We start from the raw sequence: 19505 nt of genomic DNA, 5'->3' as shown, positions 1-19505 counted from the left end.
TTACACACTGAAGAACAAATGTGAGACTTTGATCTGGAAAGAGTTTACAACCACCAAGTTTAAAAATTAAAAAGTTTATTTGTCCAAATAAACTGCCTGACAAATTAAAAAGGGTTTACAAAACAAAGATAAAATAGCTATGTAGTATATATAAACAAAAAAATTAAACTGTGGACACATGAAGATATGAAGTATTTATGTTTTTAAAACAAAACAAAAGATCATTGGCAAGGGGGCTGAATGTGTGAGTGTTTTAGCTTAACTTCTACAAAAGCTCTAGGCGTTGCGATCGATGCGGACGTCCACCTCTCGGCCATTGATCTTGGTTCCATTCATCATCCTGCAGGCCTTCTCGGCGCTCTCCGGAGAGTCAAATCGCACTGTTCCACATCCCTTTGACTTTCCATTCTCCATCTTGATTTCTGCGAACATTACCTGACCTGCAGTGGACAATAATGGAGAATGACTTCTTCTGAGTATGTAATCTTACATAAAAGGTTTATTTGTTCAACAAACATTAATGATGAAAAGCCAGAAGTCTTCAAGTGGTTTGTGAATTAAACAACAAAGATGTAATTCATATCAAGAAATTAACAGCAAGCAAAAAACATACCACAGTGACTGAACTTCTCTTTCAGCTTTTGCCATGTCAGATCATAGGACAGCTGCAACAGAGATATGGAACATGTTAGTCAATACAGTTGGCAGCATTAACATATTTGAAGTTTGATGAAACAATACAAGATACTATCATCAATGAAGCCTATAGTATACATGCAAACACAGTCTGACTCAGAGGGAAAATGGTGATATCAATGACATGGGAATTAAATCAGTGGGATAACAGACCTATAACAGACCAGCAAACTTTTCATGCATCTAATCCTCACTTACATTCCGCACAAATATCTGACAGCCAGCTTTGGACCCAGAGCCTCTGTCAGACATGCCTCCACCCATGTGGCTTGGTCCCCCCCCTCCGTAGCCACCAAAGCCGCGGTTCATGTCCATTCCTGACATGCCTAAACGGTCAAAGCCGGAGCCCATTCGGTCCATCGACATGTTACCCATTCCACCACCTACAATTATCACACACAAAGACACACGCATGACACGAGAGCGCAACTTAACATCATGTGCAGCAGTGTTTCAACAGGATGCAGGTTCCAGCACTGCTGTAGCCCTGCAAAGCCTGATCACAGATGTACATAAAAGGGCTTTTGATACCCAATACATACAGCAAACATTACAACAACAACTTTCACCACTTTACACTTCTCTTTTTAGTATGTAACCTCAATGACATCTCACTGAAGTACATATAAACACTGTAGAACTGGACTGATATTCCACTTCAAAACACCAGCTATCACACAACACCACTGTTTATACAGGAGGCGCAGACGTTGCGGGAGTTTGTATTCTTAGTCACCAAACAAACTCCATGAGGAATACAAGGCAACAGATATTATGTAAATAATCTTGTGAATACTAAACATAAAGTTTCTCTAGCGCTCTCTTTTTCATTTTCCTTTGTTGTGTATAACACTTTCCAGTGAAATACCTCTAACAAAGGATGAAATAAATGTTGACTTATTTCTGGAAAAAAAAAAGAAGGATGGATTACAAAATTCAGGAAATGGAGCCGTTTTCTTTCATAGAGGCAGTAGGACAACGCTTCTAATCTAGCAATTTAAAGAGGCATTTATCACAAAGAATGCATGCTAATCGTTCTGAAAATTACACGAAAAAGCATTAAAAGCAAAACATGTAAGCTCTGTACCATAAATGTATTATGAAAACGGTGAAGTGCTTGATGATTCAAACGCACACTCAGTTCAAATGCTAAAAGGGTTTTTCAGGTTTCCTCATTCTTGGCCCACACAACATGCAAATAAGATTCTTTCTGCCTTGGTGGCTACCTACACACAAAGTTAAAATGTTATGACTCTTTGTGCTTTTATTCTAAATCTTCATTCGTCTACAGTTTATTGTACAATAAAACTATGGCATATTTTTATGGATCATTTGGTAATAAACTGATCGAATCCATCTGATCCTTTTTTTTTCTGTCCTCTAAGCGTTTCGCTGTAAGTGCAAGTAAGGACTAGTCTGAATGTGATGAATTATTCTGCTCTATGATGTAGGTGCTATCTTTGCTAAGATTAATGCACTGACTATTCAGGTAGCAGCTTCTCTCACCATCGCTTTCACCGTATAAAATAAAAAGCACTGCAGTCGGCGGGTCATATTAACTCCTACTAATTAGTGTTAATTCTGGAAAAGCTTGATGGTCGGCCAAAATTAAACTTGGCTGTTTTGTGGTTACAGAGCTGTCTACAGCCTGTGTCTGTATTCTGCCAAAGATGCTTTTTTTTAAAGACAATTTTGGAGCATTTTGTCTTTATTTAGACAGTCAGTGGAGACAGCAAAATGAAATGTGTGAAAGATAGAGATGGTTCGACAAGCAGGAAGAATTTGGAAGACTCCACCTAAAGTTTTAATGTGTCGTGTATACATTTAATTCTTGTTTTTGTTAATCTGAGTATTGGAAAAGTATCAGCAGATATCTCATATAGAGTACAAAATAAAGGTTAAATAAATGTATTGGTACATCCCTATGATAAACCTTGAATGTTAATGTTAAGAGTCTTTTGGCTGCAGTAGTGGGTACAACGTTATACACATACTGGATGTCCCTATTTTGATCTTACTGCAAGGTCTCTCACACACCAGTGCTTATGGCTCTCATGGCTTTGTTCAACAACACGGCAGCAGTGATAATACTTAAACTGACGTGATCTCATTCAAGGACAATCTCTCCATCTACAGGGCCTCCTTATTACCCATCACCTGTTCAGCAAGTTACGACAGCTAATGCCTTTCTACATCATTTGTGCACTCATTCCTACTTTCACACGATTGGCTATATAAACCGTCAAAAGACCATAAAGTGGTCTAATGAGCTAATAACATTCAAATGTCAACAGTTAGGAGTCCCGTGGCTCTGTTGCAGAGCCTACTGTAGCTCACGAGTACCTGCAAAGCCAGGGTGTAGTTAAAGAACTGCTATGAAACATATTTTGAAAAACTGTGGATTTAATTGTTTTTCCTGTACCTAATCCAGTCCCCATGTGCCCCATGCCACCACTGCCCATGCCTCCTCCTCCAAAACCTCCGCCTAAAGGACAGAATGCAAGTTGGTGCAGATTAGATCACATCATAATGCGACAAAGTCACCAAAGTAAACACTGTCAGCCTAAAAACACAACAGCACACATATAAAGTAATCCCCAAACCCGATCATAGCTCAAAACCAAACTGCACAGAGAAACTTGCATTTCTCTGCTGTATCTGGTGTTCAAGTATGAAAGGAATTCAGGGTTGTCTCAAGTCAAGAGTATCACTTACCCATTCCTCCAAAAGAATCCCCAAATCCTCGATTCCTTGGCATGTCACCGTGGCCAAAGTCCCGATCCATTCCACCCATTCCTGACCGATACATATCTCAACATAAGAAGAAGAAAAAAAACAAGACCTTAGACCAGTGGTTCTCAAATGTTTTTTTCTCAGGCCCAACTTCAGCAGACAAAAACTTTTGGGCCCTTCCCCCTCACCTTAAAAAGTCATGAAATATGCCAAGTTTAAATTTATTGAAATTAAATAAATATCATGAGCAATCAAATTGTGCAACAACTCAACAACATGCTCAGTGATCAGTAAAACTAACAATCCATAAATCTGTGTCCTCCCTCAAAAACAGAACCATAACACATAGGAATAGAACATAACACATACATAGCAATACCGTTCAATGCACACTGTAATTCAGTATAGAAAAATCTTGTGAAATTGTGCAATAACTTTGCAATCAGTGCAAAAAAAAAAAAATGAAAAAAAAGAGGAAAACGCAAATATTTGGCCAAAGAACAAGATGAACAAGCCAATGTGTGACTTTTGTCACACCATTAGTAGCAGCATTGAGCCTGTTTTGCACTACACACTTTTTCAAAACGGGGTTGCAGGACTGATCCGGCTACTCTCAAGTCATGTGCAATGTTGAGCTTGGATCTGTACAGAAAACACACAGGGGTTTCTCCTCACCTCCCACCACATTTGCTGTGAAGCCAAGAGCGATAAAAGCCTAGTCATACTTTCTTGACTTTTATTTTTCTTAAGTGTTTTCTTGAGTTTTTATCTTGTTGGTCTCCTGTTTGCCTATTTTACTTCTCTCCCCTTTTTTTTTCTCGCTCCAGTCAAATACTTCTCCATTCTGTGCAACAGGTAATCACCGTGGGTGGAGCAGAAATAACCCAATCATTGGGGACGGTTACTTTGACAGCACAGCTGGTTTATTGTTGTGCGTTGCGAAAAACAGGCTGATGTTAAAACAATAGCTCAGCACACTAGCTCAGCGTAGACAGACCTATTTCTCCCTGACGCTCATGCCCCCGTCATGCCCTTGTGCCTCCCCAGGGGGGCGTGCCACACACTTCAAGAAACACTGCCTTAGACTGAGGTTACCAATAACTCAAAAGGTGCATTTTGGTGTCAACAGAATAACATCTGACAACTGAACCTTGTCTCTGCCCAGTGTCAGTGAAAACACTTGCTTACCTCCCATTCTGCCAACTGGTGCCATGTCTCTCCCCCCAAAGCTGCCCATATTGCCCATGCTCTCCATGCCACCAAAGCCTCCACCTCCTCCACTACTCATTCCTGAAAAAAGCAAGTTTAAGCACCACTGTCTTCTTGCTTCCACAAAAGATTAACTGTTCATAAGTAGCAAAAAAAAAAAAAAGCTTACCTCCCCCAAGTCTGTTCATTCCACCATAACCTGAAACATCCATACCTATGACAGAAACATATGTCAGTCACCATATGTCAAAGCACATAATGCATGTTGTATTGACATTCAGTGGATAAATTTCTATGGAAAGCCAAGCAGTGCTGTCTTTCTAAAGTTTCATCTCTTCTACAAAAAATGGCACCACGTCAAAACATGAGCCTTGCAAATGCCAGCTAGCAGTTGATGGCAGGATCATTTGTACATAAACTGTGTATCTTGGTTTTCCAGCATCTAAAGTTGTAGAATAATACTGACTTGAGGTGCTATTGTGTTTGTGAGCCAATCAAAATGCATCTGATTCTTCATGACAAGCATTTGCTTATGAAGACAGACTGTTTGGCAACAGATGTGCATCTGTGAGCATTTCCTGTCTAAAACTAATTGAAATATTTCATAGGTGACTGACCTCCAGGTCCCATGGAGCTCATGCTTACTCCACCGCTCATACAGTTGGTATTTAAGGGCTGTCCTCCAGGTCCCAGTCCCAAACCAACACCACCAAGACCCCCTACACGAAAAAGAACACACAGGGGGGGGGGGAAAATAAGGGAAACTTAACTATATAATTTACAATAGCAGAGGAGATTACATAACATATACAAATCAATGCATAGCTCAATCAAAAATCAGTGATGCTGGTGACATTTACTGTGACAGACAGAGAGAATTTTGTACTCAAAAAGAAATGTTCCAAGACATGATTCTTAACTGCAACTGCAATGCACCAACCCTCAAGAACAGAAGCACTGCTTAAAGCACACTTCATACCAAAGGTACATCGACATTGCCATGAGGTAAACAGATGTTGTTTTGTCGCCCATGTGTCATCTTGTTAAATCTGTAAAATACTTGACAGCCTATTTTGGTGTGGCAAGTCTTCACTTTTAGAGCAGACATCGGAGCTCTGTCTGCCTCATTAATAACCACCATCACCACACAATGACACGACAAACCTGCTACAACTTAAACAGACTGGAAGGTCAAGGGCTTTCACTTGAAAACATCTACTACCTTAAAATAGTTTTGCTTTTTTTCAAAAATTATGTTTGTAAGCAGCATATCAACAAAAACAATCCAAATTATTTACAAAATAACAATATAGGTAATATGCAATTTCATACCATAGAAAACCTTAACATAAAGACTGAAGAGCTGCTTCTTATATCTTAAAAAGTTAACTGCAGTATAGTTCCTTTATCATGTCCGTATATATGAGGGAGCATGAAAACACTGAACAGTTGCATACTGATCAGCAGAACCTGTGGGCTTTTATTGACACGTGCTGTGTTAAACTACTACATACACTGTCAATATTACTGCTCAATTACCGCTATACTGTATTTTCTAAACTTACTACTAAGCTTGGTATCTGTGTACTTACGCGGTAACTGAGGTGCTTTTTCTACTTGACGGAAATCCTCTGGGGGAAGGGACTTCTCATCCTGAAAGACCACACAACAAATGTTAATTCTGCTCATTTTCAAGTCATCTGCACTACTTAAGTAACATATTAACTAATAATAACATACCATTTTAACATGCATCTGTCTGTCAAAGAGCATCTGTCCATTGAACATGGCTGAGTCTAGAGTCAAGGACAAGGTCACAGTAAATGTGTACAGCATTATTTTATGTGCCTTCTTTTTTTTCTATTTAATGTTAAGTTCTGAAGGATACATATGGCCTGCACAGCCTCCAGTGGCTGCTCAAAAGTCACCGTTCCCATCCCGCGACTCTTGCCATCTTTGTCCTCCTTTACATCTGCTCGTTTCACCACACCCGCCATGCAGAACACCTCCTTTAACTTTTTCCAGCCAACCTTGAAATCCAGCTGTAGAACAACAGAACGACAAGTTTAATCAACACAAATAATTAGCACTGGCTAGATTTGGAAATTGTTTATTTGCTAGGTGCTTACATTAGCCACAAACACTGTGTTGCCCAGTCGTCCGGCCTGCAGTGCATGGATGACTTCAGGTGGGATGTTAGGGTTGTTGGCAATGGAGGGTGGGAGGTTCATCCCACCAGGCCCCATTTCCTGACCACGGCCTCCCTGTTGACCTCCTCCGATGCGCTGAAGCACACGGCGTGCATGTTCTCCATCAGGGTCCTTAAATAAGAAACGCATAATAACTTCATTCAGTTTTTACATAATAAAATAAACACTAAATCAAGATAATCATTTGCATAAGAATTGTACAACTAAAAACAGATTAAATTCTACACTTGTTTGTGTTATCTGGTGACACTTCACTATCTAGATTATTTTCAGTTCTATGGAAAAAATTACTCCAGTGTATTACTGCTAAGTTGCAGCACTTACAAATCTTTTTAAGTTTATATAAGTGAAAAGAGTACCAACAACAAAAAAAGAGAGAGAAAGTGCAAAAAATGATTTAATTCTACTTTTTAGATATCAAAACAAATGTGTCATTAAAAAAAAAAACATGATCATAAATGTGTTTACATTTGCTGTAATCATTTAACCATAGTTAATCCTCACCTCCTTGATGTTGAGTCGTCTTCCACTTAGGTCATGCTTATTCATAGTTAATACTGCCTTCTTTACAAACTCCTCATCTTTGAACTCCACCACACTGTTGAATGAGGCAAAGAGAGGCACTAAATGAGTCCATGCAAGCACGACATTTGAAAAAAAGTTCCGTGTTTGTGAAATTAAGTTGGTTTCTTACCCACAACCCTAACCAGGGGGTATCACAGGAGTCCAGGTAGCGCACACAAGGAGTGAACAAAGTACAGTTAATATCCAGACAAACCATTGGGACATTATAAATCTAATGCATCAACATGCTTCTACTGTGTTCTATAGTGCATGTTGGCCATATTTTGCCCACTGGCTTGAGCCAGTAGGGTTTCAGTTGTATTTAAGTCTACTGCAAACAAGATAAAAATAAATACAGAAATAAATAAATAAAGGCTAATAAAAGCACACTGCTAAAATTATCTACACTACAAGCAGTGTTTACAATTAATATGTTTTAATGATAAACAATAATAAATGTGTTGATAAAATTCTGTTAAAAACATTTCATGTTAACATATCTATGCATTGCAATTTACTTGAAACATTTTTAAGGTTTTGAACTGGACCACATACCAAGGTAGAAAATGGGAAAAAATGGCATCACAAATCTTAACCTGTTTTGGCTTTACTTAAGAAAAATAGTGTGGTTCACCTTAAACTCTGTAGTATGCATTTTTGCCATTTAGAATAAAGACATACCGAAAAAACATTACAAAATCTCTCAAGACTGTTTTGTTCCCTTGACGAGAAAGCTGTGCCATATGACAGAATTGTAAAATAGGATTTTGAGACATGAGGGTCAATCAATAAGACAAATCACACAACCCACATTTCCCTTTGGAAAATGGCCAAACAAACAAACTTTTAAACCAATTGAAATGACAACAACAAAAGCAAAAGTGTACTCTTGGATGAGTGCATTAGACTACTTTTCCAAAATCAACAGGACATCTCCCTTTCGAATGAGTATCAATCATTAGCCATCTATCAGGCTGTAAACACAACCTACAGTATCTCCAGTTCAGTAGACCCAAAGGATCAGAGCCTAAAAGAGCGCTAGATTATTGAGAGCCTGCTGAGGGCATTTAAAACCTCGTGCAGCAAGTTGGCCACATCACTTACCCTTGACTTTCCTTCTGCATCCTTAAAGAGCTCCACGTATGTAACCTCACCAACTACATGAGACATACAAAGGAAAAATACCAAAAGAACAAAGGAATTTAAGTCACCAAGTCTTCAAGTCGCCGTTGGCCTTGGCAATGCCGCTACAGATGGAGATGTCCCATTAATGATCAACAGTCAGCCCAGACCAACATCCCACCAGACAACACCATGCCTTTCTGGGCAGTGACTGAGACACCCAAAGGCCAAGGCCAGAGAGAAACACAGCTACATTAAACCTGGGAAATTCAAAAGACTTCAACATGATCAGTTTGTCAACAGATTCCATTCATAGCAGTTAAGAGTTTTACACTGTCCTTTGACCTTTCAAAAGGCATCTTGAGAACCCCATAATTCAGATGGTAAAACATTATAATATTTTCATTCATACAATCAAGATTCACCTTGAAGCAGATGCAACAAAAACATTCAACAATCAATTCTACTACTAGTTTGAGGTTACATTTTGGAGCTGACAATGCCATAAAACAAGTGACAATGTAACTACGTTTCATCTTCCTTTTTCTCAAATACATATCGTCCCAAACAAAATTGGTGTCCATCCAAAAAATTTTATTTTACAACTCCAATAACCTAAAATCACACTATGTTGGTTCCTTTGTATCTGCACTAAGTACATCCAGAGAAAGCTACAAACTAACTGACTAGAGCTAGAAGCAGGATGTTCCATCTAGTAACAAACAAAAAAAATGGTCAAAAACTTCTAATCGGCTGAAGAGAAAGAGAGAAGATGAGACCATCCCCATCACTGGGGACATTACCTTTCTCACGCATTAGATCTTTAATTGCCTGCCACTTCATGTCATACGGGATATTGCTGATGAACACCCGGTTCCTGTGAGCACCCTTCTTTTCTCCACCATGCTTGTCTTTGTAGGGATGGTAGCGGTTTCCTCTTCTGCTCCCAGAGGACTTCTCTTTAGCATCAAGCTTTTCTTTGGGGGATTTACTTTCTTCAGCATCCCTACAAAGGGCACAGAGCTACAGGTCAAGGAACAGCCCATCTCAAAGCCACATTCACAGATCCAAACACTACATTTACATAAAAACTGAGCTGGATACGTGCGAGGATACATTTGGATCCCCTTGACTGAAAAGGTGGAGCATTTTTCACAAAGAATTTACCATTTACAACAAGTGTCGTAACTGAACACATTCAAATGAACGTGTCATTTCGTTTATACCCTATAACAACTTCAAATTCTGCAGGTTAAAAACAAATATTACTCCAAAAACTGCAATAAACGTTTATGCAGGAAGCCTGGTAAATTATGCATGATAAGTACACAGTCAAATTTTTAGGGAAAACGCTCCATTTTAAAGTCTAGTGGTTTTAAAATTTGTAGTAAATGATATACGCTGCTGTAAAAGACGTGCTCCATTCATTGACACTAGTGCCAGAGCAGAGCCACAGTTAGCAGCAAACTTCACGTTGTTAGCGCACACAACTCAACTCATATAAACAGGCATGCTAAAGCTATTTGTACTGAATCCTTAAATCAAGTACATGCTATATGATTTACCCGACAGACCTACTTAAGCACGGAGTTTATTTTTTGAGAGGCGTTGAAATTCAGACCTCTGTTATCGCTAGCGAACGGCTGCTTTAGCTAACAGATGTGCGAAACACAACCGAGATTAGCATCCAGTGAAGCTAGCCCCGTTGCATCATATTCATGGCAAAGCTGCGGCATTTTGGAAATTATCTCGCATGCTTTTGCTGTAACTTCAACCACAATCGTAAAATCAATCACTTAGTTAACGTTAAAGTTTTGTTTATTTTTTTGACAACAGAGGTTAGCGGCTTCTCGGCTAACAATAGCCTAGCATCCCAGACTCCATTTTAGCTAATGCTAGCTAGCAGCTACACAGACGGGGACTTCTGGAACAATGCGCGGCTTTTACACACGTTTTCACGCCGTTGGGTGTTTCTTCAGAAGTCTCGTCGGGTTCGGACTTGACGGATGCGGTAGATTCGTCTTGCTTTGGCTCCTCGTCAAGCGTTACAACATCTGCCATGTTGACGTTTGTTGTGCCCCACAAACACACTCACAACGCAAGATGCCTCTGTGTCCCTACGCAGTTCAAAATGTGCCGTGAAGATTTTCGCCTCCACCGCGAGATTTGGGGGCTTGTTGCTAGGCAGCCCGGGTGGCTAGAACGGAATAGAATAGAACAGAGTAGAACAGAACAGAATAGAAGGGGAATTGGTATTGAATTGAATGACTAATGAGTACAAATACGATGCTATATTTGAAAAAAACAAACAAACAAAAAACAAACTGTGCACAAGATGGCCCCGAAATTAGAGGACATTTTCAACAAACTGAGTAAACTGATTATGCAAAGAGTGACACCTTCTAATAAATGCATGTTTCTGAACAACCAACTCAAGACATGTGTGCAACCCACCAGTGCAGTTTGATGCATGCACAGGACAAAGCCTGAACATTTTTATTATCTACTAGAATCAGTCAGTGCATAAATTCTCTGCAAATGGTGCTATGCTAATGATATAGTGCAACAGCTTACATTGTTTGTTTTCTAATTTCAGGCAGTGTAATTCATACAGCAGTACCAGTAATACCTATAACCTATAATATTCCAGGCAGCACGCTCACAGTGTCAGACTATAAGTGTCCCGTCTTATTGATTATACTACACTGCCAAGCCAATTCATCATTCCTGCAACTATTGACTGATGCACTTTTACTCTACTCGAGGAATAATTTCAATTTCTTTACACCATCTGCTGTAACATTTGCAGAGAATCTGTTTGGCAAGTCTGAGAAGGTGCCACCACCAAAGAAACACTTTTAAATCTGACTTTTTAATGCCACAAACTGTTGTACACCAATAGAAAAGCAGCGTGTGGATGACTAAATATTTACACATGATCAACAATTCAAAGCAAGCCTTCTCAGGAAATAAACAACTCCAAAATGTGAGGCTTTAAAGGATATTAATGATAATCTCAACCTCACAATCAAACGTTGTCTGTTTCACTATTCCATCGTTCATGTATTTCATGTAGTCTGTGGAAATCATGAACAGACAAGCCAGAAAAATGTACACTACATAGTGCTAATACAGTTTTTTTTTTTTTTTTTTTAATGTGCATCAGAATCTTCCTTATTCAGGAGCAATCAAATGCGGTACGATGAGGGACAGGTTGCAAAACCGTTTGATTACAGTCACACATCAGGTTGACCTGTGACAGAGCAGAGAGGTTAACCTTTAACATGCAGTACTGTACATGCATTACTCTGTAAATGAAAAATCAGGTCAATAAACTGATAGTACATTTCCTTGATGACTAACTGTTCTCACGGCATACATCCTGCAAATGAAAGCTGCACGATATACACAAAGACAGAAAACAACTTCATAAAATGTCAGCCTAAATTAGTGTGCATCATTTTGGTTAATGTTGAAGCTTCTAGTGTAAAATTAACCTGGAATGCATCTCTTGGATTAAAGTAATGGTGAAAAAATGCAAACTATTGCCACATTTTTTATTTTTTTTTTGTAGAAACTGCTCTCGGATCTGATTTCTCTCAGTCAGTAGTTACTTATAAAGTGATCATTCTACTGGCTTCCTTGAAAATATGTCTTTGAGAACCACATTCTACGTTACTATGTTTATACATCAAAACATGAGACCATTCTTTCTTAATGAAAATTAAATTTTCAATGGAGCATGTATATTTAATTAAGTTGTGGGCCTCAGGAGAATTAGTAATTGCTGCAGTTAGGTTAATGGGGAGGCCTCGTAAAGTATTTAAAATCTTTGCAATTTCGCTGCATCTGTCTTTGTGCTTTCTTGTAAGATTATATTATTACACAAGAGTGCAGTGTGGAGTTCATGGGCATTACAGGGGGATCCTGTTGGAGCAGTTCATAGAATCATTGTTTTATAGTTCTCACTATCAGCTTTGGGTCTGATCTGTAGTCCAGCTGAGATAAAAGTCAATCAGTCTTTTTTAGTATGTCCTATGAACACTGGATAATATTCTAATATGCTTTACAGGTTGGTGTCTCAACAGTTTCTCTCCTGCCCAGAGCCATAAGAGTCCAAAGCACATCCAAGAATCTTGACAGGTAAATTGACAGATATGATAAAGGAAATGTCCTTTGATGTCATTGAGCTTCCCTTTATTTTATCATGAATGAAATTATCTCCAAGCAAATTCACAGCATGGATTAAAATATCCGACATGCAATTCAGTTACTGTCTGTAACTTCATCACGAATGACAACGTACTGCTGCAATGTGAGCCAAGAGTCTTGCATTTTAACCTTTTCATTTAATGAGAGCACTGAGGCAAAATGTCTAAAGTCTTCATTGTTATGACAGTGACATCTCTGTATCTCATATGGAGAGACTAAAGTAAGTGTGAAATAAAAATGATTCATAAGCAGTGCCACATGTTTACCTCAAGAATCAGCAACACAGCAGGACTAGAAACTGCTTCTGACCCGAGAAAAGCACCACTCAGAAGACACTGCAGAGGCATAAACTTGGAAGTGAATATTCTCTCGGGGAATTATTCTGCTGTTTACAACTGAATACAAACCAAAAAAAAATGGCACCATGAAATATTGCACATCGCACACCAGTGATGACCATCTCCCTCATGGCATGCCTTATCCTCAGATCCGAGTCACTGCACCACTGTGACAAAAACTACATTGCTGATATGAATTTGCACTGCATAACATCGAAACAGATGGCCAGACACTTCACTGCTGCATTCTCTTACAGTGGGCTATCAGATGACCTGCTGATTGTTTCCATGTCCTGCTTTTCATTCAATACTGTAAAACCTGTTTAAATGCCAGTCTTATCTCCTCTCAGCATGTCCTGGCAGCCTCGCATTTGTTAGCCTTTAAGCAGAGGGGCTAATTCAATTTTGCCACAGCAAAACAGCACCAATTAAAGACACATCATCAGACCCGGCTTGGAGGATAATGCTGTGCTGTACCGAAAATACCTTTGCAGCAGCATTTACTGGCTGGGAACAGTAAGAGGCAGCATTTCTCCTGCTGGCTAAGCCGTGATATTCCTGTAAGATTTTGGGGGAGTCATTTTGAGAAAAGCCAAATAAGGGGGGGAAGAGTGAGGAGAGAAGACAGAGAAGACGCAGATTTGCTTGTTTATGCTGCTGCATCCATCCTGGTGTTGCTGGAGGAGGAGGAGGAGGGGGGGTGAATGTTGTGAATGACTGAGGCATCAGAGCAGCTGAGTGAGACTAACAAGTGGTTGCCATGCAGCAGGAGCAAGCGTGCGTGCTTCTGGAGGGGGAGATAGAGAAACAGAATGATAATGAGCAGGAGGCAGCAAGTAAAGGAGCATGAGGACAGGAGCTGTATCTCTCAGAAGAGACACATATAACAGCCTGATCCAGCCTTTCGCCCTGCTTCTCTGTTTCTCTCTTTACCTCCAGCTGTTTTTTTCCTTGTTTTTTTTTTTTTTTTTGCTTAGATGGGCAGTTAGCCTAGCACACCCAGTGTGCCAGCAATGGATGGATTAATGGATATATGTCTGAAGGATCCGAGAAGGGGGAGTTGTTCGCGAGAAACGGCAGCAACAGGTCTGTAAGGATGGCACGATAATGATGGTGAGACGCCTGCTTTTTCTTCCTTAGACATCCTCACTAGAGAATCTGTCAATGCAGTCTCTCTCGTTCACCCTACCTCACTCCCTCCCTCTCTCTCTCCTCACCATGCATACTTGTGCAGTGTCCTCCTCATCATTCCACTTCCTTTCTCCTCGCCTGTCTTTCCCAATTCTCTGTGTTAATTTGCCCTGTCCCTGCCTGTATGCATCCTCCCTCTCTCCTCCAAATCCTCCCCTCCCTCCCCTCCCATCCCCTCACTCGAGCCACCTGCTGCTGATTGTGTTCATGTGAAAGATTTGGGAGGAAAAGAATGACAGAAGCAGACTTCCACTTGTGTGACCAAACCCATCAATTTTGCGATAATGTTTGGTCCATTACCGTCGCTTTCTTACCGCCTAACGGAATTACACTGTCTGGCAGACATCTGCTCACACGCAACAGGTAGAGATCCCTTTCTTCTAAGCCAAACATACGTAACATCCCATCTTCATGAGATGTGACGCTCTCATTGAGCCCTCACCGCTTTGATTATGTTTAAGAGCTGACTATGCACTGCGACACACTGTAATTCTAACCTGACTTAGAGGAATGTAGCCATGGCATTGGCTCGATTACCTGGACCCCTTTTCCAGCATTCTTTCTCACTCCTCTGTTCATGTTTGCAAATTTTCCTGCAAAAATTCCCAGAGGGGCAAAGTGAGAGAGAGAGAACGAGAGAGAGAGAGAGAGAGAGAGAGAGAGAGATCGAAGTCTCCGGACATCTGTTTGATACCACATTAAAAAGAGGCTATATATAGATACCTGTAACCTTTCATGTTTTATTCAGCTTCAACATTTAAATGTGGAATTTCTTTATTTCTTCCACCATATCTGCTCTCTTCTTCCTCTCAGCCTACGCAGTGTATGCATTAATTGTGATAATACTTAAACAGGTTCATAAAAAAAATGGATTCTCTCTGCACAACAGACCAGACAGCACTAATCTGAAGCCATCGTTTAACCTCTGTCCAGGTAACATGCAGGCTTCTAAACGCCTGACCCTATCAGAGGAGAGATGAGGCACCTAGATGTTGGTTTACCATGAGTAGCGTCCACTACAACCACTCCCTTGCTGCCATGAGCGGAAACGACATGATGGCGCACTCTCTGACTCTGGAGCAGAAGACAGCATTTGCTTTTGTGGGGATGCTACTGGTGTTCTTGGGGCTGCTAATAGTGAGGTGTTTCAGGATCCTGCTGGACCCCTACAGCAGCATGCCCTCCTCCAACTGGGCCGATGGCATTGAGGGACTGGAGAAAGGGACGTTTGAGTACGCCCTGACTTAACACAGGGACACACACATCCACGGATGTCCTCACAAACAGAAATGTCTATAGAAACACATACACACAGACACAAATGCACTCGCAAACAATCACACACACACACACACACACACACAGAAGCCACAGCCCTGCACAACCACTGCACCTGACACACCAATAAGACATCTTTCTGTGACGCACCGACTAAGACACTGAAGCTGTGTATGCTGTTCAATGTGTGTGCATTGTTAGTTCAGAGTCAGAGTCTCTCTACTGTCTGTGACTACATGTTTGTTGTGTCTGTGTGTGCGTGTGTGTGTGTGTGTGTGACCGAGTGTGAGGCAGATGCTGTGTCATATTCTCTGCCCTTCTGCCAGGGGGTGTGTATTTCAGCTCATCGATTTACACAGAACTTGGCTGAAGCTCCCTTTAACCCATGCCTACAAGTTGAATGTCTGTAGATGCTTAGAGGTGGTAAGAGGTGAGCGTTTGTGGAACAGGGTGGGAAATTAGCGTGCAGTCGGACTGTTCAGATATAGTTTGAAGACTCAGGGACACGAATCCTTATGTGAACTTAGAACGGGATACAGAGTGGTTGCACCTCTGCAAAGCAGAACCGCTCTGCACAAGAATGTATTTGGGTGGATACAGGGTATTATGTCAAACTAGTGCTTTGTGGACTAATCAAATCCAATCCGTTAGTGATCCAAAGGGGTGCTGCTGCTGCTGCTGTGTGCACAGATTGGTCCTTTCTGCGGTGTCTTGTTTTCCGAGGTCATGAGATGAAAGGCAACTGAACAAACTGTGATTTACATTATGGTGTTACTGTTTCTACATGATGCAAAATCAACTCTCAGAGTTTGTACTGCTGCTGTTATTGATTGACGGTATACTGTATGTTGCCACAATTACATGTCTGAGTGAAAGAGAAAAAAAAAACACACAACTGTTTACTTCTGACAGTATGTCTGAAAAGGCATATGATAATGTTGCTTTATGAATTGTCAACTGTTCCCTCTGACAAGCTTTCTGTCTAAAGGTTGGCTGATGAGATCAAGCCAAAGAACTTTTGTGGGGAATGAGGATTAAGAACTAGGAAGGACTCTCTCACTCTCAGCGCTGCGAGTTTCTTCACGACAAGGAGAAACTCTCACTACCTGTCTGCAAAGGAAAAGGTCACATGGAAAACAGGGGTGCGATGTGTGCCAGCACTGCACGTGAACATCTTTTTCCTCTATTCTCAGCCATCCTCAACCTTTCTCACCTGCTCTCTTCCTTCCAGACAGAGGAAGACAGGACAGTCCTTAACAGAGACTCTGTAATACGGCAGACTGCTCAAAGTCTGGAGTGTTCCTTTGCTAATTTTTAACGGTCTACGGTTTCTCCTTAGTGCTGTGAATCTGCCTTACTGTGACCTTCAATGGGTTTATGTGCCTTCATCTAGAAACATTAGAGCACCTGTTTGTGTGGGTGTGTGTGTGTGTGCGTATGTGTGTGCGTGCGTGTCATATCATGATGACAGACCTGTTGCTTGCTCAGCCGGTGGTAGAGATTTCGCCTTGATTTCATTTGATTCAATGATGTGAAATAAATAGAATTTCGTCACTTTAAAATATTGCTGATCAAGTCTTTGCATTTTTTGGCTCTCTTATGTGAAATTGATGGAGCAGCAGAAATCAATTTTGCATATTAGCATGTTAAAGGAAATGGCTCAGAATAACCCCTTGATGAGAATTTCAAGCCTTTTTGTCGTATTTGCTTCTAAAAACTCTGGCCGTAGTCGTCCGACATCGCTGCGGCAACAGACGAGGAGAGAGCAAGAGAGTGCATTAGAGAAACACTGGAGAAAAAATAGGCAGTCTGATTTGTTTTTATAAGACTGGCAGTAGCAGATTCTCTCACAGCATTTTATGATATGCAAGTCAATGTATATGCATGGTTTAGAGAGAGAGAGAGAGCCAGGGGGCGAATACAGCAGCAGAAAGTGATACACTACAGTCTTGTGGTGATAAGACAGCTCTCGAGCTGCAGAGGTTACCAGCCATACCTCCTGTGGCCGGTTCACAAGCGGGGGACCGCCATGCAGACCTCCCTCAGCAGGAATGCAATCATTATTGCACCATTATCTATGTCACCTGTGTGACATCCTTATCTGAAATCTATTTTTAGTGGAAAAAAACACAGTCCTTTTTTCTTCCTCTTCACCCTACAAGCCCACTTAGAAGAAACCCGACAAGTAATAAGGCTTACCCGTCAAATTTTAACAAATGCATCTGCTTTGCATTGTATTTTTATATGTCACTGTGCAGCCAGGTCATATTCTGTCTGAAGTTTATTTTAAAATACCACAAATCTCTTTCCCTTCATTATGCAAAAGGAAGAATTTTTGATCTAATTTGTTTTTTTGTTTTTTTTACATATAGCAAATATATATCAATAATAATCAGGATAATTACAACTATATTCCTTTACCTGACTGGGCACACAGTGTGGTTTGGCTGCTATATTTATAATAAAATAGAAACCGGAGTGCTTGCAGAATCCTTGTTACATAGTACAGGGTTGATGACATGAACCTTAGTTTCACTGATTATCAATCATTAGTTTTATTACTTCTGGTCTTCGGACTTCACAAGCCATGTCCTTGATTTGTTGTGATAAGACCAAGAGGTACAATTTTTATTACCGAAGCTCGTGCTGTGGTACAGTGATTCCACTCTTGGTACAGAAGTTTTCCTGAAAGGGTTTTAGGCAGTCACGTTAGTGAACTGTTGAAAATCATAGCCAGTATGTTTTGTTATTATTAATATTATTTTGGAGCTGGAGCCAACTTAAAATCTCACATCAGAGCCTTTATGTCAAATCTGAAACCTGATCAACAGCATTGTTTGATTTCTGACTTGGAATGAACCCTTTTGAGCACATGTAGAGGTCTTTATGGATTACCTGTCATGATACACATGAATGTTTTAACGGCTATCAATGATTAGAAAACTATTAGGTTTAATAATTTACTTTTATTATTTATTTGTTCAAAACTGCACTTAACTATGAACTAATATGTTCACTTCTAGGATATTCTGTTTCTTGCTTATTTGCAGGTAAATGTTACTTTAAAATTATGATAAAATAAGAAATATTACGTTTTTCAGTTAAAAGAAAATCTTCTAATTAAAATTGAACAATTCAAATCACACCATAATAAGACATTTTATTCTGCAAGCAATGAAGAAAGTTAAAAAAATAAAATAAAATAAAAAAATCTCAATTATCTCAATATCTGAATTTGCAGAGAGATGCCTCTGACAGGCCACAGCAGCGACTCTGAGGGTCGAAAGGTTGCTTTAGTTTTGGGCTTTGGGACAGTTAGCAGATCATGAGGATCTGTACACAAATATCTACAGCATGGATCTGTCAGCTTTACACTTATTCCCTCTTTTTCTAATTTTAGGCTCACTTGTTTTGATCTATATAATGCTGCACCCAAAGGTCCTTCTTAGATGTCTGTTTTTTTTTGTTTTTGTTTTTGTTTTATGTTAACCTCTTTCACTTCGCGATAACAAAGCATGCAGAATAGGCTGTGTTTGACTGAAGGTATTTTGTTTTGCTCCTGATTGACATACATACTTAGCAGGTCTATGCTGACTGAACTATAGGGTTTACCCACCCTTCTGTTTATTGCAGCCTTTTAAGATGTAGTATCAAGAATCCTGTCAGCTGCTATCTGCACCCCTGCATTTAATGACTTCTTCACGTTGCAGTGGGCAGAGCTCGGCTTGATAAATGCTGCAAAGGGATTTTTCAGCTTCTTTTAAGCCCTTTGGACGTTAACTGGAGTGCAGATTCCCCTGGTCTCTTTACAAATTGGTGCATGTGCACCTGCTGCCACCGGATCACCGTGCAGGCTCTACAGTTCTCTGAGGAGCACTGTGAACTTACTAATGCAGAGCGGAATAACATGAAGCAGCCTTGATATTAAAGAAAATCACCTTAATTTCAAGTC

General features: G+C 40.2%; 2 protein-coding genes across 3 annotated transcripts; one reads left to right on the top strand and one right to left on the bottom strand.

Moving 5' to 3' along the window:
- Window positions 1-58: 58 nt before the first annotated feature.
- Window positions 59-10686, bottom strand: myef2 (myelin expression factor 2). 2 transcript variants are annotated; one of them, XM_008276087.1, is made up of 17 exons: window positions 10486-10684; window positions 9338-9540; window positions 8517-8569; window positions 7543-7550; window positions 7353-7446; window positions 6768-6959; window positions 6527-6680; window positions 6379-6428; window positions 6231-6291; window positions 5256-5357; window positions 4808-4852; window positions 4618-4719; window positions 3412-3507; window positions 3119-3181; window positions 895-1079; window positions 614-665; window positions 59-440 (listed from the first exon to the last, which is right to left on the bottom strand). In XM_008276087.1, the coding sequence occupies exons 1-17, from the start codon at window positions 10593-10595 to the stop codon at window positions 277-279; spliced, it is 1734 nt and encodes a 577-aa protein (XP_008274309.1). In that variant the 5' UTR covers window positions 10596-10684; the 3' UTR covers window positions 59-276. The 2 variants fall into 2 exon arrangements, with proteins under 2 accessions (XP_008274309.1, XP_008274310.1); XM_008276088.1 differs by lacking the exon at window positions 3119-3181 and having other exon boundaries at window positions 10486-10686.
- Window positions 10687-15277: 4591 nt separating this feature from the next.
- ctxn2 (cortexin 2) lies at window positions 15278-15523 on the top strand. Its single transcript, XM_008276085.1, has one exon. The coding sequence runs from the start codon at window positions 15278-15280 to the stop codon at window positions 15521-15523; it is 246 nt and encodes an 81-aa protein (XP_008274307.1).
- Window positions 15524-19505: the final 3982 nt, after the last annotated feature.

Source organism: Stegastes partitus, unplaced genomic scaffold (genome assembly GCF_000690725.1).
Source record: "Stegastes partitus isolate 25-593 unplaced genomic scaffold, Stegastes_partitus-1.0.2 Scaffold64, whole genome shotgun sequence".
NCBI classification, from domain to species: Eukaryota; Metazoa; Chordata; class Actinopteri; family Pomacentridae; genus Stegastes; species Stegastes partitus.
The sequence above is the reverse complement of the archived record's forward strand: the minus strand, read 5'-3'. Positions and strand labels throughout refer to the sequence as shown.